Consider the following 26076-nt stretch of genomic DNA (forward strand, 5'->3'; position numbering starts at 1 on the left):
AGCGTGGTTACATGGCCCTTTAACCAACTCTCCTGTAGTTCGCGTTGCGATCGTCAGTAAAGTATGATGCATACTCATGTATGTCGGGATTCATTTATGGAAAGACCCCAAGTCCTAGCTAGATAGCGAATGGCAGAGGGGGTGGTCAGAGATGATCCAGAGTAGTCCAGAGAACGGTGGCGAAGACTTAGTGGAATTTATGGAGCTTCACTTGTGGGATTTTTAAATGGTAGATATAGTAACAAGCGAGTTACAATGTAAGTAAGTATTTTATTGCTCCCGGAGATCCGCAACAGATGACGCTGAGGTATCTCAATCAAGCCTGCATTTGTTTCGGTTCTGGAACTGCTCAGCTCAAACACTTTGAGGGGTATGTGATGTTTGCTTATATCTGTCTACCTCTCCCCGCCTGTTGTTCTGCCGAGTCATCAAGTTCGGGCGTGAAAGGTTGTTTGGTACAGCCTTCAAGGGTTATTGTCCGCTTGGACACCACCCAGTCAGTCAGTACAGGATCGTCTTCTCATCCTACATTGAGCGACGCTTCCTCCTCCCCGGAATCAACAGAAGAGTTGCAAAACCAACCATCCAGGAAATTCACCACTGAAACACCTCCTCACCGATCTTCACATTCTCGCGCATGAAAGTAATCTTCGCCTCGCGACCCTCTTCGAACTTCCCATCGACCGTCACGCGCACCTCGGGCGGGATATCCGCGGGCGTATACTCGGCGCCCACATCGAGGCCAGCCCCCTGTTCTTCGCGATGCGCGATCTGCAGCGCCAGCCGGAAGTACAGATCCGAGTCCCAGACGCCTTCGCGGCGCTTACTACGGCCGATGATGTCGATCGCGCGGTACCGCACGCGGGAGTCTCGGCACCGCGTGGCGACCGTCCATAATGCGGGCAGGATGCCGAGCGACATGGAGAAGCACGAGGGGGAGGAATGCGGTGGTCGTGGCAGGATGGTGGCGTATGCCATAGCGCTTGAGGCGGTGGGAGATGCGTGTCGGGGAGTTGTTGGGGAGGTCTCTCGCGATGAAACGGATGAGGGAAGGCGCTGGTGCAGCTCGTCGGACGCGGCGGCGGGGCTGCTGGAGGTCGAAGAAGGGCTGCTGCGGGCTTTGCCCGCCGCCGCCGCAACAGCACTCGGGCGAGGCGATTCGACGGGAGGAGGGGACATGATGAGGATCTCCTCGGCGAGGTTCAGGACGGTGGTGAACTCGTCGAGGTGGCCGTCCCAGGCGGTTTCGGCGGGCGGCCACGGCATGTGCAGGAGCACGCCCATCATGGTGCGCCAGAGCTGCAGCATGCGGACCAACTGTAGCGACGCGCGGTCCGCGTCGGCCCAGCGGAAGATGTTGGCGAGAAAGAAATCGAATTCCAGCGACCATGCGTCCAGATCGGCCTGCACCTGATGATATCGCGCCAGGATCTGCTCCATGATCAGCGCCATCTGCGCTTCAGTGTGCGGTTCGTCAAGGGTGGATGAGAAGCTCAGCAGGCGCAGGAAGTCGTTGTAGATGTGGCGGAAGGAATCGTTGGCCTCTTCGAGCGTCCACAGACGTTGCTGCGGTGACCCGCCCCGTACGGCCAGCAGTCCGTTATTTTCCGAGAGGGGTGATTTCCCGTCGATTTCCAGCATCTGGCTTTCCAACGCGGCGAAGATCGACTGGATCACGTCCGGTGGCAACAAGGTACTTCCCGCGGGTCGACCGCGCAGTTGCTGCTGGGCGAGGATGCGCAATCCCGCGGCAACGTGCCGGAAGGCGGCGCGGAAGTGACCCTGGAGGCTCTCGAAGCAGAAGAAGAGCACGCACATCGACAGGATCCGGTCCGCCGATCCGTCACCAGTGCGAGCAAAGTATTTCAATCCTCTTCGGATCGCCGAGTTGTACTGCTGTAGGGCGAGTTGCTTGCCCCTCAGGCGGGCATGTGGCGGGGTGTTGTCCCCGTGCAGGACCACCCGCTGCAGGGAACACAGCGCCATGGCCGCCAGTCGTATCCCAGGGTCCTGGCAGGCGGCGTTCAGCAGACAGCCTCCAGCACGGGCGCCGAAACACGCGGCGGTTTGCACATGGAAGAATTCCAGGGAGCGGTATTCCTCTTCCGTGAGGAGCTTATCGACGGTGGGGAACATCCACATGTGCGTGGGCTGGGTCACCTGCGGTGTATGCTGGATGATACGCATCTCGGAAGGGCCGCCGTTGTGGAATTGTCGCTGCTGCTGCTGCTGCTGCTGCTGCTGCTTGGCGGGGAGCACGTTGTATCCATCGCATTTCCGTCCCGTGGTCTGACATCGTCGACAGTGCGGTCGTTCTTCATCGCATTTCACCCGGCGGATTCTACAAGGAGCGATAAAGAGACATGAGCCCTGGTACTCTTCTTGAAGCTGTATGACTCACCGACAAGTATTGCACCCGTTTCGGGACCTGCCCGGTGGCGATGGGCGCTGGGGTTGGGGGTGGGGGTGGATATTGTTCTCGAGAATGCGGCTGGCGTCGGGGTTGGCATAAGGTTGAATGTTCCGCGGAGCCATGATGGCGGACGCTTTGCTGTCATGATCGAATTCTGTTTAGGGCGTGGGAGTCAAACCCGTAGGGTGAAAGAATGCGTGGAAGACATGGTGCAAGACCCAGTCAAGAGTCGAGATTTGAAGTCATGGTGGATGGGAGGAATTGCTGTCAGGCGGGTTTCGGATCCCCACCAGTTGACACACGTGACTAATGATCATGTGAGAGTCCTTGATTGCGAAGCGCGAAGGAGGACCAGATCGCAGGTAACTGATAATGATTGGTTGCTTCAAAAGGCAAGTTCTAGATTCTAATTAGCTATTATATGTAATAGTAATATAATGATAGCATGATACCTTCTAATAGAGAGTAGTAATGTAACTTCTAAGTTGATTCCAGTAACTAGCAACTATTCTCTTGTAAAAGTAGAGAAATCAAGATTCTATCTTTTCAGTATAATAGTCCCTGATATTAAAGTATATAATAGTCTCTCAATAAAATAAATTATCTACTAGCCCAGTATTTCTTTCCCAAGTCCCATGTAGCCGCCCAAAGGGGTTAGTGCGCTGGCCTTCAATTGGCAGAGGGAGGCACCCGCAAATAAGGCACTCAATGTATAAACCCGCCTCCCCCTGCTTTCAACACAACCAGCAACGGTCACCGCCAAAGTGGGCAACGACTCATTCATCTCGTGGCCATGTATGTTGGAAGATACCTTAGAAGAATTATTCAGTCCGCTCCCTACAACCTCCTCCCCTCCCGATCAAGTGACTCCCTACGGCAGATCTGGTTGAGAAAGAGCGCACACCCCATTATAAGCCTCAGCACTTTTATCCTGTACGGCTTTATGAGACACTCAACAACCGATACCAAATCATCACCAAAATAGGTTAGGGGACAAGTTCAACAGTATGGCTAGCACGCGATCTCCACTAGTATGTAAACAATATCTGATAACATATTCAAGCCTTATCTCACTATGTAATAGATGGCGATGGCTTCCGCCCCAATATGCGGCCATCAAAATCAATGCAAGCAATTATGCATCTCAAGAGTCTGCGGAGAAGGAGTTGCGCATTACTGAGCATATAGCTCAAGCAATTCCCCAGCATCCCGGCCGGAACTTGTCGCCATTCTGTTGGACTCGTTTCGTGTAGCTAGTCCGGGCGGCACTCACATTGGCATGGTCTTTGATGCGCTTTGTGAAGCCCTGTGGATGCTGAAACGTCCTTTCGAAGGCAACGTTATTCCCCTTGACGTCTAAAACCGTTATTTAACTTATACTGGAAGTACTCCGGTATCTGCACACCGAATGCCACGTTATTCACACAGGTAAATAGTCATTCAACCGATTCGCTTCTAAGATCAGTCACAGCTAACGGAGAATCAGTCACAGCTAACGGAAAAACAAGATTTATAGTCTGATAACATCTTATTATTTCGACGTAACCCATCTATCCTGAATTCCGTCGCGCAGGATGAGATGAACAACCCTCTCCACGGAAACAACTAGACAATTGGGACATATACTCATCCCGAAATTAATCGACTTTGGGCTTGCTGTACATGGTGACGGACCTCCAAATAGACACTCCATTCAGCCAGAGGGATATCGGGCCCCGGAAGCTTGTCTTGGGGGTGATTGGAGCTATAGTGCTGACATTTGGAACTTGGGAGTTCTGGTAAAGTCCTCATTATCATAATACTGATCACTGCTCATGGTCTATTAGCTTTGAAACCTGTTCTATGGCCATGGGCCCTTCGATATACCACCGGACGCGTGCGGCTCAGGCTCTACAGACGAAGCCCATCTGGGCCAGATAGTTTCTCTCCTGGGGCCTCCTCCACTTGATCTCCTCAGCCGGGGAGAAGAAACATATCAGTATTTTGACGCTGAAGGTATGCATGCTACTGATGTCCTAGCTAGACGCAGCTAACTGAATTGAAGGACAATTCAAAACTCCCGAGCTTATTGAGAAAAATGATTTGGCCTCTATGGCTAAGGAAATTGATGATGATGACGACGAAATGCCTCTGTTTGTAGACCTTATTTCTAGAATGCTACGCTGGAGGCTGAGAACCGGACCACAGCGGAGGACTTGAATTCACATTCGTGGCTGACGCAAGAGACCTGCGAGTTGGTGAGAAAGGGCGTAGGCGTTATCTGACAAAGAATGGATATTCTTTCGCTTCAGAAACCTGACTGACTGTTTCAGGCTTACCTTTCTGAACCACGATCCGATAGATCAAACGGCCATATGTGAGAGAGCCCCAGCCTATTTACTCCTTCCCATAGACGGACCCTATTCGCACCTAACGCAATCATTGCATGAACACTATATTATTACCTCACATTCTCCATGGATTGCAAATGAAATGACGTTGAGATGTATCTGGATACAGATTGTTCATTCTCTGGCCAATGATTCCGCGTATCTCGCATATGCTTCGGCTAGCTGTAGCCCTTAGATTCCAATGTTACCGGTGATACGAAGCTCGAGAGTGTGAATGATGCCTCGATATCTAGCTGTCCTGAGACCTTAATCCAATTCCGGCTGCTCGCTACCCCTCCAGCCCGACCACTTCTAAAGTTGGAGAGCCAATTGTAGATACTATAGAATAAACAACTAATCAGTTGGTGTAAGCACTAGCAAAAGTACTGCACTGCCCCTCCTTTTTGGCCCTCCTTTTCCCTGCTTGGCTTCTTATATTTTCAACTCCCTTCTACAAGCTTAAAAACCGACGTCAAGCCACTGAACTGATGATGTTAATGAAGTAGGTGAAGAAGGAGAAGAAATCCGAAGGAAAGAGTGCCATAGCCGTAACCGATGCCAAGGGGTTCTTCCAAGCAATACTGAGGCATTTTGGGTGTTGGGCACTCCGCTTGGCCTTGGTTTTAATGCACAGCTAGTTATATCCAATGAATTCTGGGCTTTTGAACTAGGATACAATTCGTACGATCACGAATCACTTTAGCAACCACCCATTCCGAGGGGATCCCTGTCTAATACATCTGCTAAAGGCCGCCTCACAACACACTTAGAGCTACAGGATGCCTGTCAATGCCACGTCAATTCCATAGTAGAAGTGATAAACATTCTCTGCTGGTACCTTTTAAGTACTGGCTCTTGAAACCGAGTTATGTCAAGCCGGGTTACATATATATAACGCCAACCCCCGGGCCCCCTCCTCCCCAGCGCCTTTTCTCTTGGTAAAGGTACCAAACTGTATTTTCCTCTGTCCTTTTCTCTAGGAGAAATTCAATACATCCCACACTGTTGGAGCCAAATGTCTTCATCCTCAGAGCAAACATGGCGCAGCGTCTCTGACTCAGATTCTGTGGTACAGGATGCGCTTCAGGGCACTGTTCTCTATCAAAAAGCTTCAGCCTCTCAAGCTAGCGCAGATCCAAGTCCTCCTAATGCTATAGCACAATACCTACTGAGAGAGGTGCCAGAGTTTCGGCGACTTTCAGAGCTTCGGCAAAAGGTCAGGATAACAAGCCAGTGGCTCACACAGGGTTGGGTTCAGATGTTGAACTGACGTGTTCGATAGGGCTGGGAAAATCCGGAAGGTGACCGCTTCTTTGAGAAGCAGCGTGACAAAGCAGATAATGCTGACAAGAGGACGGCCCAGCATTTCTTCCGCATGATGAAGAATATAGGGCATGATATGCACCAAATCACTGATATTTTCTTGATCAAGGGTCTCAATCCCGACAAGCAAGCGAGTATCCTTGATATGTGTATGGCACCCGGAGGCTTTCTTGCGACCGCCTTGCAGATTAATCCCCACGCCCGAGCTCTCGGATTCAGCCTCCCACAATCTGAAGGAGGTCACAAGGTTCTTCTACGAAAGCCTCATCACAATGTTTCCCTCAAGTTTCTCGACATTACTATGTTGGCTGCAGATATGGGCCGGTTGGAGATCCCCAGCGGTCACCCGGATGCAGGCAAATTCTTACCGCGTCAATTTTCTCCTGAACAGAGATTCGACCTCGTCATCTGTGACGGCCAAGTACTAAGAACCCACGACAGGGCCACCTACCGTCAGCCTCGTGAAGCCAGAAGACTGACTATGACACAACTGGCGCTGGGATTAGAGCATCTCACGTGGGGGGGAACGATGATTGTTCTACTTCACAGAGTCGAATCTCCGGACGTTGTACGACTGTTATATGCCTTCACAGCCTTTGCTTCAGTGCGACTATACAAGCATCCGAGGTTCCATGCCATGCGATCTTCCTTCTACATGCTTGCCACCGATATCCGGAATGACAGCCCCGAGGCGGCCATGGCAATCCGAGGGTGGAAGAAGATATGGGATGTTGCAACGTTCGGGACAGACGATCTCTACCAGCAGACCCTCCAGGAGTATAGTGTGGACCTTGATCTGGTTTTGAACGATTTTGGCCCCAGATTAGCCATCTTAGGCAAGCATGTGTGGGGTATTCAGGCAGATGCGCTAGCGAAATCTCCTTTCGTCAGACAAAGTGCATTGTCTAATGGAGGGCTGAATATCTGATGGGTTCTATTTGAAAATGAACCTAGAAGAAAGCTGAGCAATCTGATTACTACAGTGACTCCGAACCAGCTATGTATGTAGTACTGTAGGTACTTGGTTAAGTCGGATTCCCCGGGGGAAGCAAAGGAAAAAGGGCTCCACTCACCGCACCTGCTGCACCGAGAATAGGCTGAGTTAGGGTTGACCAACTTCCCACTGGCATCACAGCTCATCCCCTCACAATGCACCTCTTACATTGATTATTATAATTCTCATACCCTACATAGTATATATGGCATTTTTTCTCCTAGTATAGATTTCTTTACTATCTTATGTAGTCTACAGTATCTACAGACCTGTCTAGTAATAATCTATTCTGTAGAGATAAGAAATAATATATATATATTTCTATAAAGGTATACAAGACAGAGTTATGGCAAACACCCAATTCAACCCCACCAAGACGGTCGCAAATCTCGGGCGGTACCAGTACAAGCATGATTTTATCAGCGGGCGGTACGTTTGCCTCTTCTCGACGGGGGGGGGGGGGGGGTGCGGACTCGCAACGATGTGGGATTTTCGACCTTAACCAGGGCTACCTTTACAGACACCACCAGGAGCACCCTGAAGGGGGCAGGTTTCAATGCCCCGAGTGTTCCGTATCCTTCAAGGACTAACAGCGCCTCACCAAACATCTATGGCAGTCATCGCATTTGAGCTACTGCCCCGTGTTTAACGCGAAATTTTCATACCGCAGCTTGACTGTAAAGCATTGCGAGCTGGATCATCGGAGTGAATTCCCAATCGTCTGTAACATTTGCCAGGCCACGATTGCTGGATGGCGGGATCTCATCGAGCATATGGAGACTCTTCATCCTGGCTGGGCTTCGGCTCAGGCTGAATAGGCTGAGGCTGATGGCTCCGAAACTGACTGTTTTGCTGGAGTATCAGTCTGCTGATGAGTCTGACAATATGAAGGTTCAAGCTACTCTTGTCACATTGTTATCAAGAAAAGACGATTATCTTACCACAATGGGGTAAACGCCAACCTTGTTAATAAACAGTTGAGATGAACCTTCAAATACAGTCATATCCAGCTGGCGAATTCCAAGAACAATTCATTGCCTGTAGAATATGATATTAATGAGCCGTTAACCAAGCCAAGACATGCGTATACTCGTACCGTTGTAATCACCTGTCTTTCGTACCTGTCCCTTGTCCAGACACCAACCAATTCCCCCCAGCTTCCGCCTTAACGCCCTTCAATCAGGCAGGACTGTAATCGGCATAGGTCTGATCAAATGGGTCATTCCCATCAGAAGCAATCTGCCTCGCTTGTCGCCGCAGTGTCTCATCCGACGGCCAAACCTTTAAAGCCATCTGCTCATGTATGTACTCTATCAGAACGTGGCGAACATTCGTGTACTGGCTGTAGGCGTTCGGAGCATCGTCTCCCGGCAGAGGAGCAGACATCTCCGCCAGGGTACCACCTCAATGCGATGGGGCTTTCCATGCTGCGCGGGGAGAGCTGGAAGACGCTCATGGCGACAGTGCCTGGGTTCACCCCAGTTTCAAAGTACCGGGAACGCTTCTTGTACTGTGGGCTACGGGACTAGTCGGCGGTGCAGAGGCAGTGAGTGATTGAGGCGGGGATGCAGGTGGTTTGGGGAAGCACAGACGGCCAAAATGTCGATTTTGTTGGGGGCATGAAGACCGGATGAGAAAATAACAATTACGGGCAGGCGTTGGCGCATCTTGACCTGGACGTCTGGGACGACTCGTACGGGAAGTTAATGACTACCCTTCGCCTGGTGGGTTGATGGAGGCTGAGTTGGTCGCTTGCTTGGATTCGGTCCCGCGGAAGACTACCTCAAGGTCGCGATCGTTGCATTTGTTCGTTCCCTCTTGAAAACGGAAGCTTTGTCTGTCGAGTGAAAGTTCGTCTGCAACTGTACTGAGAGCTGCAAAGACTAGATGTGGTGCCTCCCCTCATGCCTCAAACCCTAGAGATGGAAGACTTATCCAGGTCACTCATATATGGAACGGTCGTGGAGTGTATTGTATGCCTCGTCAGTAAACTGTGCATCAAACCATAGTAAAAAAATAGAAACCATTCAAGATACACCCACATGCCTCCTGAAAAAGTCAAGTAGCAGTAGAGACAAGCTGCAAAGAAAGACAAGTCTGTCAATATGCCAAAAAAAATTTTATATCATTGTCCAAATATGTCATCAATAAATGTACCCAATAACACCAACAGTAGCAAACACGTGAACATGGCAGGAAGCATCACAAAATTCCACCATGGTGTATATAAATCGCACAGCGTAAGTATACCAATCAAAAAGTCCAGCTTTTCGTTATAAGTTCTTGGAAACAGCCGTGCTATGGGCATCATTGATCCGGCCTTCCTTGACTGGTCATCATTTTCAGCAGTCCAAGGGGCAAGTCGTATAGTCGTGGACCGCATGCAGGGTCGGTCTTGTGCCTTGATGGTCATGTCTTTGTACCGTAACTTGAGTTTCCACGAACCCTCAAAGCCATTAATCGTAACATCCGTAAAACATAAAGATTGGTAAGACGCGCAGTTCGCGCATCCCTTGGTATCATAAGGAGATCACCTGAAATCCAATTGAAAGGCCTTCCATTTGCCTCCCACCGTGCGACATCGAGGACAGCCGCGGGGATTGGGGTAACTGGTCGGGCCGTGCGACATGGCGCTTCCCGGGCTTGACGTCACATTCCGGAAGGCTGCGGGCGGGCTGCTGATGAACATGCCGACACATTCCCGACACACGCCACAAATACATTCCGTGCAGGCATAACATTCACTGAGCGCCCAGGCTCGCTTGCAACTAGCACAGTAAATCTGAATTTCCTTGCTACGGTAAGAGGCCGGGGTAGGATTCGAGAATCGATGGTGCTGGCGTTGTTGTGACGCCGAGGGAAACATATTCAACACCGGGCTGGAATCCGAATTGATCGAGGGAGCAAGATGGCTTGAGAAGGAATGGTTCTTGCCCGACGTCGACGAGGCCGAATCAATGGACGATTCTATCGACGGAAATGGCTCCAGGTCACTGTCGCGACTGCGATCAAACGGCGGGGGCGTCAGGGATTTGTGCATAGGCGACGCGAATGGGTGTGGGAACGGTCGGTAATTTGCCGGTGGAGGTAGCCCGGTTGGCGTCTGGAATGCAGGCGGCAGCGAGGAGCGGTTGGTGCCCGCAGGAGCCGAGGTGATGTTCGAGATCAGAGGTGGCATCGTAGGCGAGCGACCAACCTGCTGCGACTTAGAACTGTGCCCAAACAGACAGCGGGGGGCCTACTTACATCAGATTGGGGTTCATCATCGGCCTCGGTGGCAGAGGTCGCAGCCTCAATCAGGTCCTCCCAGCGCTTGCCCTGCGCCCAGGCTGCCGTTTGTGGCTCCGCGGAGAGCGCCTTCCGGTCTCCGAGACTCGGACGTCGCCCATATTCCTTTGACTTGGTACGTTCATGTTTCGGCTTGCGGGCGCCAGAGATCGACGACTTACGAGATCGAGGCAGCTTGTCTCGGCGCTGAATTGGGGGCAAGGTCGAAGAGCGCCCGGGCGGCGAGTGCGTCAGAATCGAAGGCAACAGCTCCCGGGGGCGAGCCGAGGGAAATGGTGGCAATGACTCTTGTTTGAAATGCTCGCGCAGTGACGGCAATTCGACGGAGCGGATCCGGTCCCGGTCATTGTCCGATTGAGTTTCCTGAGACGGGCCAGTCAATGTCTGATTCTTGGAGACCGCTTTTCTCCCTGCTTAACCCGCGAACGAGCAGTCTGTATAGCATACCATATCTGTGTCCCAGTCGGATGCTAAGCGGTTGTGGTGCAATTGAGCCAGGGCGACGGCAGCGGTGGCCGCGGCCGGATGCGCTTCATCGATCCCCCGTGGGGTTGCGGGGGAGCCGGCATCGGCAACGTAGACATCGCGATCGGCCAGATCTACTCCTAGTCAGCTTCTTGCATTGTACGGTATGGTCCAGAGCATCAACACACCATTGCGTCGTCGAGAGGTCGGGGGTTTCGGCGGAGAGAGGTGAGCACGCTGATCGGGTGGGGTGGTCACCATCAGGATGAAGCTCTCTTCGGTCGCCGGGAGCTTTGGGATGTAATGATTGGGGTGAGCACGGCGAATATGCTCCTGCATGGAGCGATAACGCTTCTCCTGTGAGCATAAACAAGCGAGTTAGATTGACCATTTCTTTCATGAAAATTTGTTCCTTGAATTCTTCGCAGCTGCCCCTCTCCAGTTCGCATGGCGCTTGCTGCCCACTGCATATAAAAGTGGGGCCCGGATCGAGATGGCGGGGAGGTCGAGGGGCAAAGCAGGCAAGAATACCAAGAATTTTGGGATCCAGAAAACTCACCCCCAGACATCGCTTGCGACAATTGGAGCCATCATTGTTCTTCAGAGGACAAACGACTTCGTTGTTGGCGTCAGTGACGGAAAACGAGCTGGTGAGAGATGATCGGGGCGGCATGGTCTGCATGGATCCGTTCGGGCGGCGGGGTGTGGGTTGGTCGAAAGATCAAGCACCACAGCACACAAAGCAAAAAGGCTGGGATTTTCAGGGCACAGTCAATTCAATCTGGCAGATCTCCAGACGAAGACATAAGCTATTGCGACCACAGAGCACCAAGGAGCTGCTGATCAAGGAACAGAAAGTCCAGCCACGTCTAGTCAACTGGAGAGGCAAAACGGGGGAGGAATGATGATGGAAGAAAGAGGATCACGGAAGGCGGCGAAGGGACAGTAGTTATTGCAATAGGTAGTCTGAGTAATAGCCCACTGCTAGATTACCACTTGACCTAGCTTCAGTAGTAGCTGGACCAATGGAAGTGCTGGCAGGTAGCTGAAGCAATCAATCTCTCATAGAGCAGCAGTTAGCACGAAGCAGGGGAAGACAAGAGAAGAATAGAAAGTAAAGTAGAGTCAAGTAGAGCAAGTATTGAAAGCAACTACCAGCAGTGGAGGGGGGATGGGAAAGTCAAGGGAGCTTCAGTTAGCCACTAGACCCAAGACAGGATAGTGCCACACAATTCTGAACAATTGACAGGCAGAGGATTGGGGGAGAGCAAATATCCACTAAAGAAGAAAAAAAAAAAAAACTCAAGAGAAGGAAAGGCGAAAAAGTGGGAACGGGAGAGGTATTGCTGCGGTATAGTGCGAAGTCATACATACAGTAAGTGAGTAACTGTAACTAAGTAATTAAAAAGCTAAATGCTACTACTACTATTACTACTACTACTACTACTGTGTACACTGGTCTGGCAAAATGGCTGGAATTATGCTGGATTCCCCGACCGCGTGGTGGTGGTCCAGGATTAATGAACAATCCAGAAAACCCACGGAGTCGGTGATAAGTGGAATGCGTGGAACAAAGAAGGTTCCCTCTCGGTGGATTTGTGCTCAAACCCTTGATAAATGTCGCACAGGTGGTGGCACGATAAGCATCCCAACTTCCGAATCGTGGGAAGAAAAGAACAAAGGAAGAAAGGCAAATTAGAAAAGATATCGATGGTGTACATAGCTTAAGCTACTATAGGAAGCTCGTAGCTGCTGGGAAGTTAGGCAAAAAAGCTAAGTACATACTCTCTGCTTTGCATGATGAGCCAGAAGCTAGCTCCCTCCCTCATACTACGGTAGCAGTTTGTTTAGCTGACTAGCTGACTAGCTGACTAGCTGACTAGCTGACTAGCTGACTAGCTGACTGAATTCCCTATGAGGCATTATTCTTCTCGTATGCCGGTGATACAGCATGTGCCAACTAGTTAGGTATGATTCTGATCTTGGTGGCATTAGCAGTTCAATTCCGATTTCCTCCCCGTCCAAGACAGACTAAGGTATCTAATGCCGATAGTGGCTATCGATAAGTGTAACTTATGTAGCTCAATTGTAGCTAAGCTAGATGTGGCACGCACGACATGGATGGAGCAGGAGAAGAGAATATTTCAGTCATGTCGCAGAAATTACCAGTTTTGAAGCTGGCTTATTCTCCTCTGAGCCGGTTGTTCTCCGACAGACATACCTAGACAATCACACGCAGTACGAGTTACACTTAGACTTTTTCTTTTTCTTTTTTTTTTCTTTTCTTTCGGAGAGCTCAGCCTCGGTCTGGGCAATTCACTGACTCTCTCTCTCCAGTTGGGTAAATTACTCCATACCTGACCGTACCGGAACTCGAGGATAGACGGCAGGAACCCCTCTGAATGGCTTCCGCCCTCCCGATTCTGCCCATTCTTCGAGCATTGGCAAGTTAGCATCCGCTCTCAAACCTGCTCGCACTCCTTCATGTTGTAGCACTCGTGACCCGTCTAATTCCCCTCCCACGCCCTTTCCTGCTTAGACAATTTACACTTTTCATCTACTGGTGTAGGAGCAGGAGAGAAGTGTCCAGCTGGACTAAAATTCCACCAGCCATCGTCGATGGACGGCCCGGCTGCTTGGGAATGGAACTAGCGGAAATGGACATACCTGTACGGTACGGGTATGGTTATCGGTGACCAGCAATTCGGGAATGCCGGTGGAACCCCTCCATTCTTGGGGGGGTTTGCGACAGCTGCTGCATAATCCATCTGAGCTCAGGGATGGGGTAAACCTGTGGGCTACTATCTTATCGAGGGGCGACCACGGATAAATTTATCTGGTCGAGACTCACCCATCATAGTTCTAGATGTTGGAGAATTCTTTGCCAGAGAAGGCTTTTTCGTTCCCACTGTGAACCATTGCCGTCCAGGTAGGCAGGTAATGAACCTAGCTCGAAGTGTAGTTAAAAGAAAGCACCGCGTGGTCAATTGAGGAAAGGATCAAATGGTGAACCGATAGGCTAAAAAAGAGCCATGTGGTGCAACCTTACGGAGGAGGCTACCTCCTAAGCTACTTTTACCCCTCCCTCTTACTCCGAATCTAATGACCGGTTTTAGTTGTTCCCCCCTCCGTTTTCTTTTCTCCCACTGCACAAATACGGAGTACACTTTACACCTCTATCTCCCTTCACCCGGTCTGCTTCGCTTCCTTAGTAACCACACCTACCTTAAAAAGCAACTCAACGACAAGCTCAACAAGCTTACGAGCTTGACCTATTCACCAGCAGTAAGTTACCCGAAGACCGGCCAAATCCTAACCCAGACACTGGACACTGGACAGTGGCAAACCCAGTTTAGCTCAACGCCACTGCAGTTCCTTATTCCCGTCTCAGTGGGGCTCTCGAAACGGTACCTTAGCCCAGTGGGAAAGGCAACGAAAACCACAAGTCACCAAGGAAAGAATAGAAAAATTTTCGGTTGTTCTTCTCGAAACCATTGGCCACTGGCTGATCCCATGGATGCAGGGGGGATTACCGTGTACGGAGGACTGGAAACAGTAACTTAAAGTATTGGGGAACCCCCCTTCGTCTCTCCTCTTCTCGAGCTTTAGCTCCTAACTACAGAGTACAGTGGAAGTTGGGTCAACGGAGGGGCAAAAGTCCGAATCTCGTGCTCCCTCGGGAAAACAATTCAGCACGTTTATATAGTCAGTATACGCTTCCAGGGTAGGACTCAGGTGCTGTGCGGTGCAGTGTGCACAGCACGGCACGGCAAAGTAATCCCCGGTTAAGGGGACAACGAGAAAAGTAGTAACCATAATATTCCCTTTCAGGACTCTCTCATTCCTCCCCGCCTCATTTCATCCGGATGTACTGTGTACGGAGTATAGTTGATTCTTATACACTATTCTTATACACTATACTCCGTACAATGTACTAAAATTGATCGGAAAGTGGAGGCGGGGATGCCCAATCTCGTGCTTTAAGCGAACGAGAGACAAAATTAGTAGGTGGGCGGTGGAATTTTCCTGCGTCGGGAGGCGGAAGTGCGACGGAGCTAACTATCGGTGCTACTGTTACCAATCATCCTCATATTACCTGGGCAATATTGACATGATATGCCATGTCTTTTCGTTCTATTTCGACCTCTGGAGGATGTGGCTTGTTTTGTGGTTCGGTCTTGCCTGTGTCCGAGCATGGGAGCTCTAGCTGTATGTACCGTTGACACTCGCCGGCTAATCAGCTCTTGTATTCATGGACGTGATGTGTTTGGACATGGCAGGTCCGAAGTAAGACCTTGCCTGATTGATAACAACATCTATCAAAGTAACTTAATATGTTGTGGTGACATACCCCGTGCTATCAATACGAATCCAGGCAAACATGAATATATGCTTCTCCTGGTCACCCGTACTGGGCGCGGAGGAAGCGCTATTCTTGGAAAAGCAATGCAATTGTCAGCCCGCATCAAGAGCATCGGGTGAGGGGCGCACTGATCGCCGCTAACTGCAACGACCACCGAGCTCCCACTCCAGCGGGCGTGAAATTACGTGAGATTGACAAGGCAGCTGCTGGCGGTGGTGGTGGTGGTCTTTGCTGGATCCCTTGCATGGAAAAGGAAGAGCAACGATGCGATTGCTTGACTCATATGCCGGACGCAATTCCCCTCGCTGGAGCTTCCTGCATTGTTCCCAGTAAGCAAGTGCCGAGCAGATTTCTGCTTCCAGCGAGCAAAGCCAGCAAGCTGACCTACAGGGCAACGCAGCTGGTCAGTTGCCTTTTCGGGCACGGTGCAGCTTGATTTAAACCCGAGCAGCCTGAATGGGTAAGTTAGGGTTGGGAGGACTTCTTCCATCCACTGACCGGGAGGTAAAATCCCACTCCCCACTTGGGCTGGTGAACACGGTGGGTGCTGAGTGCCCAGACAAAGCCGAAAGGATTCGTCTCTGGGCTTGGCTGCTAAGTTGATAGGCTTTTGCGTCTTGGCCCTGGAGAGAACCATTTGTCAATCTGGGGTATATATCACTGTCGCTGGAGTGAAAGAGTACAACCGAGTACCTGGCTTCCTGGCTACTAGTACTTAGTTATAAGATTTAGTCGTCCCGGCTATCGGCAACGCATCTACTCTATGCGAGTTACACAACACTGGTCGGACCTGAAGTCAAAATGCTGAGGGCCAGTCGTCAGCCAATTGCATGGGTTTGACTACTAACTACTACCCAAGTATACCTATTCATATTCCGTACGTATTAGCGAATTCAAACAGTTAACAGAGCCTTCTAAGTGCCTCTCTCAACACTCATACTTGGTGCATTTGATTTCGTAGACCTCGATGACGTCGATATCCGAGACCTTGTTGTCTCCCCTGAACGATTTGCCGCATGGCAGGAGGACTGCATCGCTGCATCCCGTCAACTGGTAACGGCATTTTCACCTGCAACACACAATATCCGAACAATACCGATTCTAGTACGTCTCAGGCAACCCGTCCAACAATGGGAATCACCCCGTAGGGCTGTCTCTCCCATGTATAGCAGCACCATGGGCAAAGACTTCGGATGCGGAAATCCCCCGGAAACGTAGCGGCTCGGTCCCGCTGGTGCGGTCATCGGGATATTTGTCCCGTGCACTGTGAGCATCACTGCGACCGACGGCTTCGAGTTTCGAACAGGTATACTCCTGTATAATAGGAGGTGTTATAGCTATATCTCCCCCTCTCATCCCCTCCCCCTCTTGGTGTAATGTCTGAGCATCGGCTACGCAGTTGATGGTGCCGTCTAACCGTGTCCGAAGGCTCCACGGGGATCATCCGATGGGGCTCGAAGCTCCAAAAGTCTGGAACCGACCCTTGATGGGGCTGATCCGACCTCCACGCTCATGACGACAATGACACCGTCGGGGGAGGGGAACTAATAGCCAAGGTAGAGTGTAGTCTGGTAGATAAAAAGGCTCATCCGTAGCTTCAGCAATCTTTGAAGCGGTCAGAACATTGCATTCATTCCAGCAACCACTTCAAACTCCTAATAAGGACCCTCCACCACGCACTCGACATCCTTTTCGACAACCATCAGCCAAGAAAAGAACCACCAATGACTCCCCCCAAGAAAAACTTCCACGTCGCCATCATCGGCGGCGGCATAGCCGGCGTCACGCTGGCCATCGCGCTACACCACCGCAACATCTCCGTCACCATCTACGAGCAAGCGCACGCCTTCTCCGAAGTCGGCGCGGGCGTCTCCTTTAGTCCCAACGCGGTACAAGCCATGAAGTTCTGCCACGACGGCATCTACAACGCCTTCGAGAAGGTGTGCACGCGCAACCTTTGGCCTTCAAAACAGAAAGTGTGGTTCGACTACCTGGACGGCTACAACTTCAAGGGGCCCAACGACACCTCCACGGAACGGGGCCGCCAGGATATTGAGTTTACTATCTCCAACAGCCTGGGACAGAACGGGGTGCACCGCGCGCACTTTTTGGATGAGCTGATCAAGCTCGTACCCCAAGAGATCTGCCGCTTCAAGCGCCGCCTCGAGGATATCCACGAGCGCATCCGCGACGGCAAGTTGATTCTCAAGTTCGCCGACGGGTCCGAGGAAGAGGCCGATGCGGTCATCGGGTGCGATGGGATCAAGTCGCAGGTGCGCCAGATTATCGTCGGTGCTGACCATCCGTCCGCGAAGCCCTCGTATACGCACAAGTACGCCTACCGCGGTCTCGTGCCGATGGAGAAAGCGGTTGAGGCGATAGGGGAGGAGTTGGCCTCGAATTCGTGTATGCATGTGAGTAACACCGTTTTCCATCCGTCTAAACAATACGTAGTACAATACGTAGTAATGGAACATGAATATAGATGGGCCCAGGAAGCCACATGCTCACCTTCCCCGTCAACGGCGGCAAAACGCTCAACATCGTCGCCTTCCACACCAACCCGGACGACTGGGCCGAATATCCCCACCTCACCCGCCAAGGCACGCGCGAAGAAGCCCTGCGTGACTTTGAAGGGTTCGGGCCAAACGTGACCAACCTGCTCAAGTTGACGGAATCCGATCTCAGTGTGGTGCGTGCCCATACCCCTCCTTGGGGGAAAAAGCTCATCCCTGAACCCCCCAATCCCTTTGACCAAATACACCAACACGATGCTAACGAGCAGACAGTGGGCGATCTTCGACCTCAACGACCACCCCGTCCCCACCTTCCACAAAGGCCGCCTCGTCATCTCCGGCGACGCTGCGCACGCTACCTCGCCGCACCACGGCGCGGGAGCGGGCTTCTGTATCGAGGACACGGCCGTGTTGGCCACGCTGCTGGCGGATGAGCGTGTCTGCTCTCCCGCGGATCTGACGGCGGCGTTTGCTGCCTTTGATGCGAATCGGCGTGAGCGGTCGCAGTGGTTGGTGCGGAGCTCGCGGTTCATCGGGGACTGCTACGAGTGGCAGGCTGAGGGTGTGGGGCGGGATTTCAAGAAGATCGAGGAGGAGATCAATCGGCGGAATGGGATGATTGCGAATGTGGACATCGCAGCGATGGTGGAGGAGGCTAGGGGGGAGCTGGGGAGGCGGCTGGGGCATAGAGCCTCGCTGTAGAGGAAGACTCGTGGGGTTGTCAATTGTCAATTGCAGGTTGTTGTGATGTATACAATGGCTTGAGCGAGTGTATATACCACTATATAGTAATGTAGATAGTTCCCAGTTTGAAATCTTGGTTGTTTGATTATGGCCAGTGACTTTTCACTTATTTCTATGTGTTTGCTTTTTCCACTGCACTGGCAGCAGGGTTTTGTTTCTTCACCCGTCATACGCTCTAGATATGAAAATGCCTGGTTTCGTTCCTGCTCAACAAAACTCTGTCTCGCTATGAGTATTCAAGCGAGTTCGTCGTCCTCTTGTCATGTCAGCTCGCAACAACCCGAAAATCCGAAATGAACAGAATACATGCCTCGGTGTTAACAATCTGTGGCTACCCCGCATGCAACCCCCGGACGCCATCCGATCGTTTGTCCCGTTTGGTGAGTTTGCTCTGTTGGCCTCTTAATCGGAAGCGGTCAACAGCGGCAAGAATCGAGCACTTCCGACGGGCGGGGAATTTCCCCCGATATCCCCTCAATTCACTCGCCCACTTCCGAAAGCTTGTTTCATGCCAACTCCTGGTCACATCTTGAGGGGCGTTACTGAATGAGTATAGAGCTTCAACCTGGTGGAGGATGTTGGACTAAGGTTTATGCTTGGTTCTCTCAGCCATGGTTACTAATGGCATGCCGCGTGACTGCGCTGGTTGGTCGATCGCCTCGATGGCTTCCGGCTCGTTCGTTTGTGGGTGAAAGCAAGCCACGACATCACACGACAGCGGGCGATATAATACCCGATTCGGGACATTGGGGTCAAAGAATTCCCTAGTTGCATGCATGGTCAGGCTGGAAATCTGGTTGAAGCGAGAAGGAGACATCATAAAGCAAAGACGTACATTTGCACCCGATGACTTGTCAATGGGATTTTTCTGTCTGGAATCGGCAAAGATATCAACGACTGAGGAGAACCGACCGTCAAGTCCGAACTGTGAGACCTCTGTCGCGATATAGGTCTCGCTGGCGTTCGTTCGTCCGGTGAAGGTGCTTTGCTCGGGCTGATCCTTGGGTACAGGAGCCCGGGCGAGTGGAACGGTTGGAGTTCTTCAGCGGTGGTGTTAAAGGCATGCACAAGCTGGGAACCGAGCCATTGCCGGAACTGTTCCCAAGCCTCAGCTGCCTCGTTAATCGCGTGGTGCGACTCGCTAGATTTTGATTTGGTCGGGACAGGCTACTGTGGGCACAAGCTCATGTCCGTAACCAACCATGCCCAGCGCATCACGTACATCGTCGCTGACTTGGTGAAGAAATCGCACCATGGCTGCGATGCTGAGTGTCTCGCTATTATTATCGTCAATACGTTCCACCCGCCCAACTGAACCGGACTCTGGCGTCGGGCCGTGCGGGTCATAAGTATCGAGTCTTCGAGTGAGATTGCTCAGTCGTTCGGATATCTCGCGAATACGATCTAATACCGTCTGATATCTTTGACTGTCCACTTGAGTAAGCATACCATCGTTCTCAGGAATGGCACTCAGGACATGCTCTGATTCGAGAAGAGCTCGTTGTAATCTACTCCCACGATGGCTTGGATGGTGGGCATCGAAGCAATCCGTGTCCGTCCCACTTTCGAGCATACATCGTCTTAGAAGGAGCGAAATCTGCGACGTCATGGTTCTGCTGGTTGTTAGCAAGTTGCATTGAGGGGTTACTCTTCAAAAGGCAAACGCACTTGATGGATCTAAGCATCTCGAGATTCTCTAACTGATTGCGCTCTGTGGCCTTCACAAGGCCGACCGTCGCATCTCGGGTTTCTTTGTCCGACTTAAGCGCCGCAATTTCAGACATCGTTCTAGCGTTCGCCGGAGTCTTTCCGCCTCATCTCACTCTAAAGGCCAGGTGACTTTCTCACAGAAATTGGATACTTTGGCACCGAAGCTGTTGCGACGACCATTTGACGTGTTTTCATTCTGCGTTAGTTGGCGATGCTTGTGAACGAACTCGGCGCATTCGTCGATTGTCTGAATGTAGAAGATTCCCAAGTCTCGTTCGCCCTTGATGGTCGGCTTTTTGGTCTGCTGAATCTGCTTCAGCAGTTCTTTAATGGAACCGAACTCATGACGAAATGAGTTGAAGTCAGCAGCAGCACTTGCCGGACCATCCTGACACTCTTGTAGACGGTCCATACAGTAGTGGCGGCTGTCATAACATCCCCAATGCCCATTTGAGGGAAGCTCATAGCTCATTCCCTGTAACTTGGCGACTCTGCAAGATCAAGGGTGCTTTGGCACGAAAGTACTGCGATAAGGCAATGGGGAAAGGAGGCAACAGGGACCGGACGGATATGTGTCGGCAGAAGCAACTCCAGCATTCTGGGCGTTGATAAGTCACAAGGGACTTTTGATAAATCTGCCGCGAGGCTGAGCTGCGCCAACATGCAAAGTACAGAATTCTGTTGATGCTTTCAGTCATCGCAGGCTACAGGATCATGGAGGTGGCAAGCGGGCATTGAGTGAGTTTCGGTCAAAAAAGCGCCCTGCAGCTTGCCCCGGAACTAGGGTCCATATTCGCTATCGAAGCCCTGTAGCTAATCCCTTCGACCACATGGTTATCGTCTGGAGCTCTCATTTCAGATATCCTCGTCAAGCAAACTCTCGTGGTGGTGGCGGTGCACGAACCTCTTAGCACCGGTCTAGTTTCTCGTCTCCGAACTGCTTCCCATCCTTTCGTCGGTTGTCTGTGTCTGTGTGGAAGTGACATCAGGGGCATAAGAGAAGGAGACTTGAGTCGAAAGCACAGGCGGCTACAGCCTCTCTATCAGCCTTGGAGCCTTGCTATTACGACTTGTCTTAAAATCTGGGTTGCATGACCAGGTATAATATTTCAAGAGAAAGAATGTGTTCTATCGCCAGAGAAGAGCAGAAGGCCGTCTAGTTTCGCCATACGATATTGAATTAGAAGAGCAAACCTGGTCACTGCATCACCTTGCATCAATAAACCTGCTAGCTACGGCTAGTCCGATCGATTGACATGGGTCTGTTACCCCAGGTCAAACTGTACCTGAACCCATGGGGAAACTATGAAGACTTTCGGTATCACACGGTCATACCCCCCCCTTGCATCTCAGTGTCCTATTGTCCTATAGGTTCTTTGCTGACCACTTCTAGTCCGCTCAAAGACAGAACTTTATCATAAGTCGATTGAAAAATGCAAGACGAAGAGAATGGCTTTGGGTCGTGGTCGTGGCGGGGACGGGTTTCTTCGCCGATGCGTACTTTGTAAGCACACCCCATAAAGAGTCACGTCCGCAACTAATCTTGCAGATCTTCTCCGTCAATATGGTCACTCCTATTCTTAGTGCTGTCTACTGGCACAAGATCAAACTCAAATCCAACACCTTACACAACTACCAAGTCGCCCTTGCCATTGCCACCTTGGGCGGTGCGCTGGTCGGCCAGATCCTCTTCGGCATCGCCGCAGACATCTGGGGACGTCGTAAGATGTACGGATGGGAACTCATCATCCTTATCTTCAGCACCCTGGGCATGTCGAGGGCGTCATCGGGACAAGATAATTCCATGTCGATGATCGGAGTTGTACTCTCTGGCGGTTCTTCATGGGCGTAGGGGTAGGAGCCGGGTATCCATTATCGGCGGTGATCTGCTCAGAGTAGGCCCTCTCCTTCTCAAGTGTGGTCTGTCACGGTTGATTGATCCTCACGGTGTCACAGGCTTGCCCCTACGCGTATCAGAGGCCGCATGCTGGCAGTTGTGTTCCTCTGTCAGTCCTTAGGAGAGGCAGCAGCCGCCGTCGTGGCGCTCATCGCCGTGGCTGGCTTCCGAAACAGCCTCCCAGATGACCCGAGCAGTCTCGAATGTACTGGCTCGTGTGTTCACGACCTCGATAAGATCTAGAGGTATATAGTTGGCGTGGGTGCAATTCCAGCCTTCGTGGCGATCTGGTTCCGGATGACGATCATCGAATCACCGCGGTACACTGCGGATGTGATGAACAACAGCCTGCAAGCTGCTGCCGATGCCTCTCAGTTTTGTCGACCAACAGAGCTACCAGCAACATCGATGTCTAGCCTAGGGACAGACTCGATGTCGCTTACCCACACTCGAACACACGAAGGACACACTATCTCGCCGATGATATCCCGCGGCTCTGACTGGGGAGTCAGCGAATCGCTCACAAATCCCCGTCTGAGTATGTGGAAGGACTTTAGAGCATTCCTCAATCGGATCCATAATCTTCGCACTCTGGTTGCCACTTCTTTATGCTGGTTCTGTCTCGATCTTCCCTTCTATGGTCTGGGTTTGATGAACGCAGAGATCATCAACACCATCTGGTACGGACAGGCCATTCAGCCAGCTGGCGTCTACCAGTACCTTCTTCGTGTCTCCTACCAGAGCATCGTAGTCATCTCGTCTGGTGCCATTGTTGGCAGTGCCATCGCCGCCATGACGGTTGATCGCATCGGGAGGCGAAACCTGCAGCTACTGGGCTTTGGCTGGTTGTTCATACTTAATGTGATCATCAGTGCGGCCTTTCGGTATTTGAGTGAGCATGGGGATGCCTCAGCTTTGGTTGTGCTTTATGTGTTGACACAGACATTCTTCAATTTTGGTAGGTGGCATGCTGACTTCTCGAAGAGGACGTGGCTAATTATAGCATAGGACCGAATACTACTACTTATATTGTATGTTAAGTCTCAAACAAACCTTATAACCGAGTTTAGAGTTGCTCCCCGTCACGCGCCTTCATTCAAGACTGACATCTTACAGGTTCCTGCAGAGCCTTTTTTAACCCGCTTCCGCTGCACCTGTCATTCTAGCGCAGTGCTTTCTGGGTTATGTGGACTTTGGCAGTGGTGCTAACTGGCGAAATGTACCAGCTTGGCTGGGCTATGCTCTTCTCTGGTAGGTCTACGGCTCGGATTGTCTGGGTGGTTGGCTAACCAGCGTCCAGTCTGTCCTTCTTCATGCCGATGGGATTGATCACCACACTCTGGATCCCAGATACCAGGAACTCAAACGGGAACAACAAGTCTTTGGAGCAGATAGCTGCAGAGATGGAATCCAAGCAGGAGCTGGGGCGGGATATTGAGACCATTAGTTTTCACTCGCAAGAAAACAAAGGAGCTTGAGATATGGTCTTCGTATTGTGGCTCTGCATGCTGCTTCTTCATCTTTTCCTTGACTTGTGCTCTTACCGTTATGTATGAGAAAGAGGAAGCCAGAAGATGTCTCCATATAACAAAGTCCCTTGTATTCACCTGCGAGATTTGGCTCGGCCACTGTAGTACCTGTAACCATCTTCCCAAACCACATTCAACCGTTTGTACAGTAGTCAGATAGCTTCACCCTGGTGCACAGGATGACTCTTGTTATAATTATGCTTATTTACTCTATGTGTCTTATCTCCCTGCTACTAGTATATACGGGGTGACATGTTCGAGCTATCTGACTTGGACTTTTTATAAGTCCTCACAGCATTGTTCCTAGGTATTTCAATTGCATACATAGAAAGATTCTTTGACAGGACTCTAAAGGTGTACCTCTTCACATAACCTAAGCAATGCGCATACAGAGGCAGCTAGACTCCTGGCTAGTACTATATATGGCCATGTGGGTGTTGGATGAAAGTGCACGTGACCCCACCCATCAGCACCTTCCTGAACAGGCAACCATGCATCTATCTATGAATCACCGCTTGCTTTTCGACCAACAACCTTCAGAATCAATCTTGACCAGATTGAAGCCTCTTCCTGCGAATGCCCCGGCCGATGCACCTCTCGCCCGAGAAGCGATAACATCATTATTGTCTGGATAGAGACATACAGTAACCACTTCATTGTCACGGCAGATTGCGCCATCGGACCACGGCTTTCGTGATCGCCCGCCAACCCCTACGTCTGTTTACTCCCTACGCACGCCATCCTCCCCACTGCTTGCAAGTGCTTCGTAACTGACGATCATCAGCGCAGAAACATTTGGATGCCATGGTTGGTCGAACTCAATGCACCGAGGGTCGAGGGGTAGAGGAGGGGTTGAATGAAACTTGAAGTATATAATCATCCTCCCCTCGCCCATTCTACCACAAGTCTATCTGAAACTACTAAGTTATAAACTACCCTTACAAGAATCAACAACCACCATCCAAAGTCATTTAAAAACCCCCCAAACAATGGCACTCACGCAACAACCCCCCTCCATCCCCCTCGACATATTCCCCGACGGCCTCAAAACTACGGGCCAACACCCCCCGCTTTACGAGCACATCCATCCCTTCGACCGGTTTCCCAAGGAAATCACCGGCCCCACCGTCTGGAAGCCCGAGGACTACCGCGATAACCCGGAGAAATGGACTCATCGGTTTACAGCTGAGGAGGTCGAGGAGCTGTCGCAAGCGGCTGATGAGTTTCTGGCTAAGAAGACGCCGTTGACGGGGATCAGCAAGGTGAGTCCGACCATCCACTGCCAATCAACAAACCAACACCACTCCCGTCCTACAAGCACGATGCCATTGATGCAATGCTAACCAAATGATCACGACAAAAGCACAACTTCCCTCTCCCCACCCTCTCCGCCCGCCTCACCAGCCTGCGCGCCGATCTCCTCGACGGAAAGGGCTTCATCCTCTTCAAGGGCCTCCCCGTCGCGCAATGGGGCAACCACAAGTCCGCTGTCGCGTACATGGGCCTGGGCACGTATCTGGGGTACTTTGTCAGCCAGAACAGCCGCGGCCATGTGCTGGGCCATGTGAAGGATCTGGGCGAGGATCCTACGCAGATTGATTCCGTAAGGATTTATCGGACGAATGCGCGGTATGCTTTGCATCATTCCTAACCACCACCACGAAGATACGCCTTAGGGTTGAGGCTAGACATGCTAACAAAAAAGGGCAGACAATTCTTCCACGCCGACGACTCCGACATCGTAGGCCTCCTTTGCATCCACCGCGCCCGCGAAGGCGGCGAATCCGACCTCGTCTCTTCGCACCACGTGTACAACACGCTCGCCAAGGAGCGGCCGGACGTGCTCAAGACCCTGACCGAACCGATCTGGTACTTTGACCGAAAGGGCGAGACGAGTAAGGGGGAGGAAGAGTGGATCCGCACGAGTGTGGTGTATTTGGAGAGAGAGGGCGGGGAGCATGCGCCGAGGGTGTATACCAAGTCAGTTACCCCCTACCCTCTACCCACAATCTTACCCTTGATGCCCCCCTTGATGCCCTCCTCCCATCCCCGAGACCCGAGAGGAAAGACGGTGAAACTGACAAAAAAGCAGATGGGACCCCTACTACGTCCGCTCCCTCACGCGGTTTTCATCGGCAGGGCTCATCCCCCCACTCTCGGCCGCGCAAACCGAAGCCCTCGAGGTGCTAGAAGCCACCTGCAATCGTCTCTCCCTGCATATGATCCTCGAGGTCGGCGATATCCAGTTCCTGGCCAACTCGCACGTGCTGCATGCGCGCACGGCGTACGTGGACCACGCGCCGCCGACGCCGCGCAGACACCTCATGCGGTTGTGGCTGGCCACGCCGGAGAGTGAAGGCGGCTGGCGCTTGCCGTTCTGGGATAGTAATGAGAAGAAGCGCGGGGGCATTCAGGTCGATGATCAGCCCCCGGTGGCGCCTTTGGATGCGGAGTAGTTTTCCCTC

General features: G+C 51.6%; 11 protein-coding genes across 11 annotated transcripts; 5 read left to right on the forward strand and 6 right to left on the reverse strand.

Moving 5' to 3' along the window:
- Window positions 1–594: 594 nt before the first annotated feature.
- On the reverse strand, window positions 595–2535 carry BP01DRAFT_381563 (Zn(II)2Cys6 transcription factor domain-containing protein; the record flags this gene model as incomplete). Its single annotated transcript, XM_025577315.1, has 2 exons — window positions 595–2341; window positions 2402–2535. 2 exons carry the CDS (start codon window positions 2533–2535, stop codon window positions 595–597), a joined length of 1881 nt encoding a protein of 626 aa, XP_025432491.1.
- A 3149-nt stretch (window positions 2536–5684) lies between these two features.
- Window positions 5685–7260, forward strand: BP01DRAFT_337931 (uncharacterized protein). The gene is made up of 2 exons (XM_025573306.1): window positions 5685–5998; window positions 6065–7260. Exons 1-2 carry the CDS (start codon window positions 5798–5800, stop codon window positions 7031–7033), a joined length of 1170 nt encoding a protein of 389 aa, XP_025432492.1. The 5' UTR covers window positions 5685–5797; the 3' UTR covers window positions 7034–7260.
- Window positions 7261–7876: 616 nt separating this feature from the next.
- Window positions 7877–8778, reverse strand: BP01DRAFT_355524 (uncharacterized protein). The gene is made up of 2 exons (XM_025574714.1): window positions 8196–8778; window positions 7877–8137 (listed from the first exon to the last, which is right to left on the reverse strand). The coding sequence occupies exon 1, from the start codon at window positions 8483–8485 to the stop codon at window positions 8279–8281; it is 207 nt and encodes a 68-aa protein (XP_025432493.1). The 5' UTR covers window positions 8486–8778; the 3' UTR covers window positions 7877–8137; window positions 8196–8278.
- Window positions 8779–9439: 661 nt separating this feature from the next.
- On the reverse strand, window positions 9440–11534 carry rfeD (putative transcription factor RfeD; the record flags this gene model as incomplete). Its single annotated transcript, XM_025578494.1, has 5 exons — window positions 9440–10295; window positions 10346–10750; window positions 10835–10992; window positions 11041–11209; window positions 11412–11534. 5 exons carry the CDS (start codon window positions 11532–11534, stop codon window positions 9630–9632), a joined length of 1521 nt encoding a protein of 506 aa, XP_025432494.1. The 3' UTR covers window positions 9440–9629.
- A 3116-nt stretch (window positions 11535–14650) lies between these two features.
- Window positions 14651–15365, forward strand: BP01DRAFT_16616 (uncharacterized protein). The gene has a single exon (XM_025570738.1). The coding sequence runs from the start codon at window positions 14969–14971 to the stop codon at window positions 15332–15334; it is 366 nt and encodes a 121-aa protein (XP_025432495.1). The 5' UTR covers window positions 14651–14968; the 3' UTR covers window positions 15335–15365.
- BP01DRAFT_355526 (uncharacterized protein) lies at window positions 15164–15876 on the reverse strand. Its single transcript, XM_025574715.1, has one exon. It carries the CDS (start codon window positions 15850–15852, stop codon window positions 15397–15399), a length of 456 nt encoding a protein of 151 aa, XP_025432496.1. The 5' UTR covers window positions 15853–15876; the 3' UTR covers window positions 15164–15396.
- Window positions 15877–16833: 957 nt separating this feature from the next.
- BP01DRAFT_390782 (FAD-dependent oxidoreductase) lies at window positions 16834–18433 on the forward strand (the record flags this gene model as incomplete). The annotated part of the gene is made up of 3 exons (XM_025578029.1): window positions 16834–17629; window positions 17701–17907; window positions 18005–18433. Exons 1-3 carry the CDS (start codon window positions 16940–16942, stop codon window positions 18431–18433), a joined length of 1326 nt encoding a protein of 441 aa, XP_025432497.1. The 5' UTR covers window positions 16834–16939.
- A 1183-nt stretch (window positions 18434–19616) lies between these two features.
- Window positions 19617–20259, reverse strand: BP01DRAFT_381567 (uncharacterized protein; the record flags this gene model as incomplete). The annotated part of the gene is made up of 2 exons (XM_025577316.1): window positions 19617–20088; window positions 20144–20259. 2 exons carry the CDS (start codon window positions 20257–20259, stop codon window positions 19617–19619), a joined length of 588 nt encoding a protein of 195 aa, XP_025432498.1.
- Window positions 20260–20294: 35 nt separating this feature from the next.
- Window positions 20295–20657, reverse strand: BP01DRAFT_381568 (uncharacterized protein; the record flags this gene model as incomplete). Its single annotated transcript, XM_025577317.1, has 1 exon — window positions 20295–20657. The coding sequence occupies one exon, from the start codon at window positions 20655–20657 to the stop codon at window positions 20295–20297; it is 363 nt and encodes a 120-aa protein (XP_025432499.1).
- Window positions 20658–21441: 784 nt separating this feature from the next.
- BP01DRAFT_390785 (MFS general substrate transporter) lies at window positions 21442–23656 on the forward strand (the record flags this gene model as incomplete). Its single annotated transcript, XM_025578030.1, has 8 exons — window positions 21442–21513; window positions 21579–21689; window positions 21735–22033; window positions 22142–22287; window positions 22357–23040; window positions 23091–23113; window positions 23199–23333; window positions 23383–23656. 7 exons carry the CDS (start codon window positions 21442–21444, stop codon window positions 23289–23291), a joined length of 1428 nt encoding a protein of 475 aa, XP_025432500.1. The 3' UTR covers window positions 23292–23333; window positions 23383–23656.
- Window positions 23657–24600: 944 nt separating this feature from the next.
- Window positions 24601–26067, forward strand: BP01DRAFT_364694 (TauD/TfdA family dioxygenase; the record flags this gene model as incomplete). The annotated part of the gene is made up of 4 exons (XM_025576332.1): window positions 24601–24873; window positions 24975–25240; window positions 25322–25591; window positions 25704–26067. The coding sequence occupies 4 exons, from the start codon at window positions 24601–24603 to the stop codon at window positions 26065–26067; spliced, it is 1173 nt and encodes a 390-aa protein (XP_025432501.1).
- Between the last annotated feature and the right edge of the window lie 9 nt (window positions 26068–26076).

The sequence above is a fragment of the Aspergillus saccharolyticus genome, assembly GCF_003184585.1.
Source record: "Aspergillus saccharolyticus JOP 1030-1 unplaced genomic scaffold BP01scaffold_10, whole genome shotgun sequence".
NCBI classification, from domain to species: domain Eukaryota; kingdom Fungi; phylum Ascomycota; class Eurotiomycetes; order Eurotiales; family Aspergillaceae; genus Aspergillus; species Aspergillus saccharolyticus.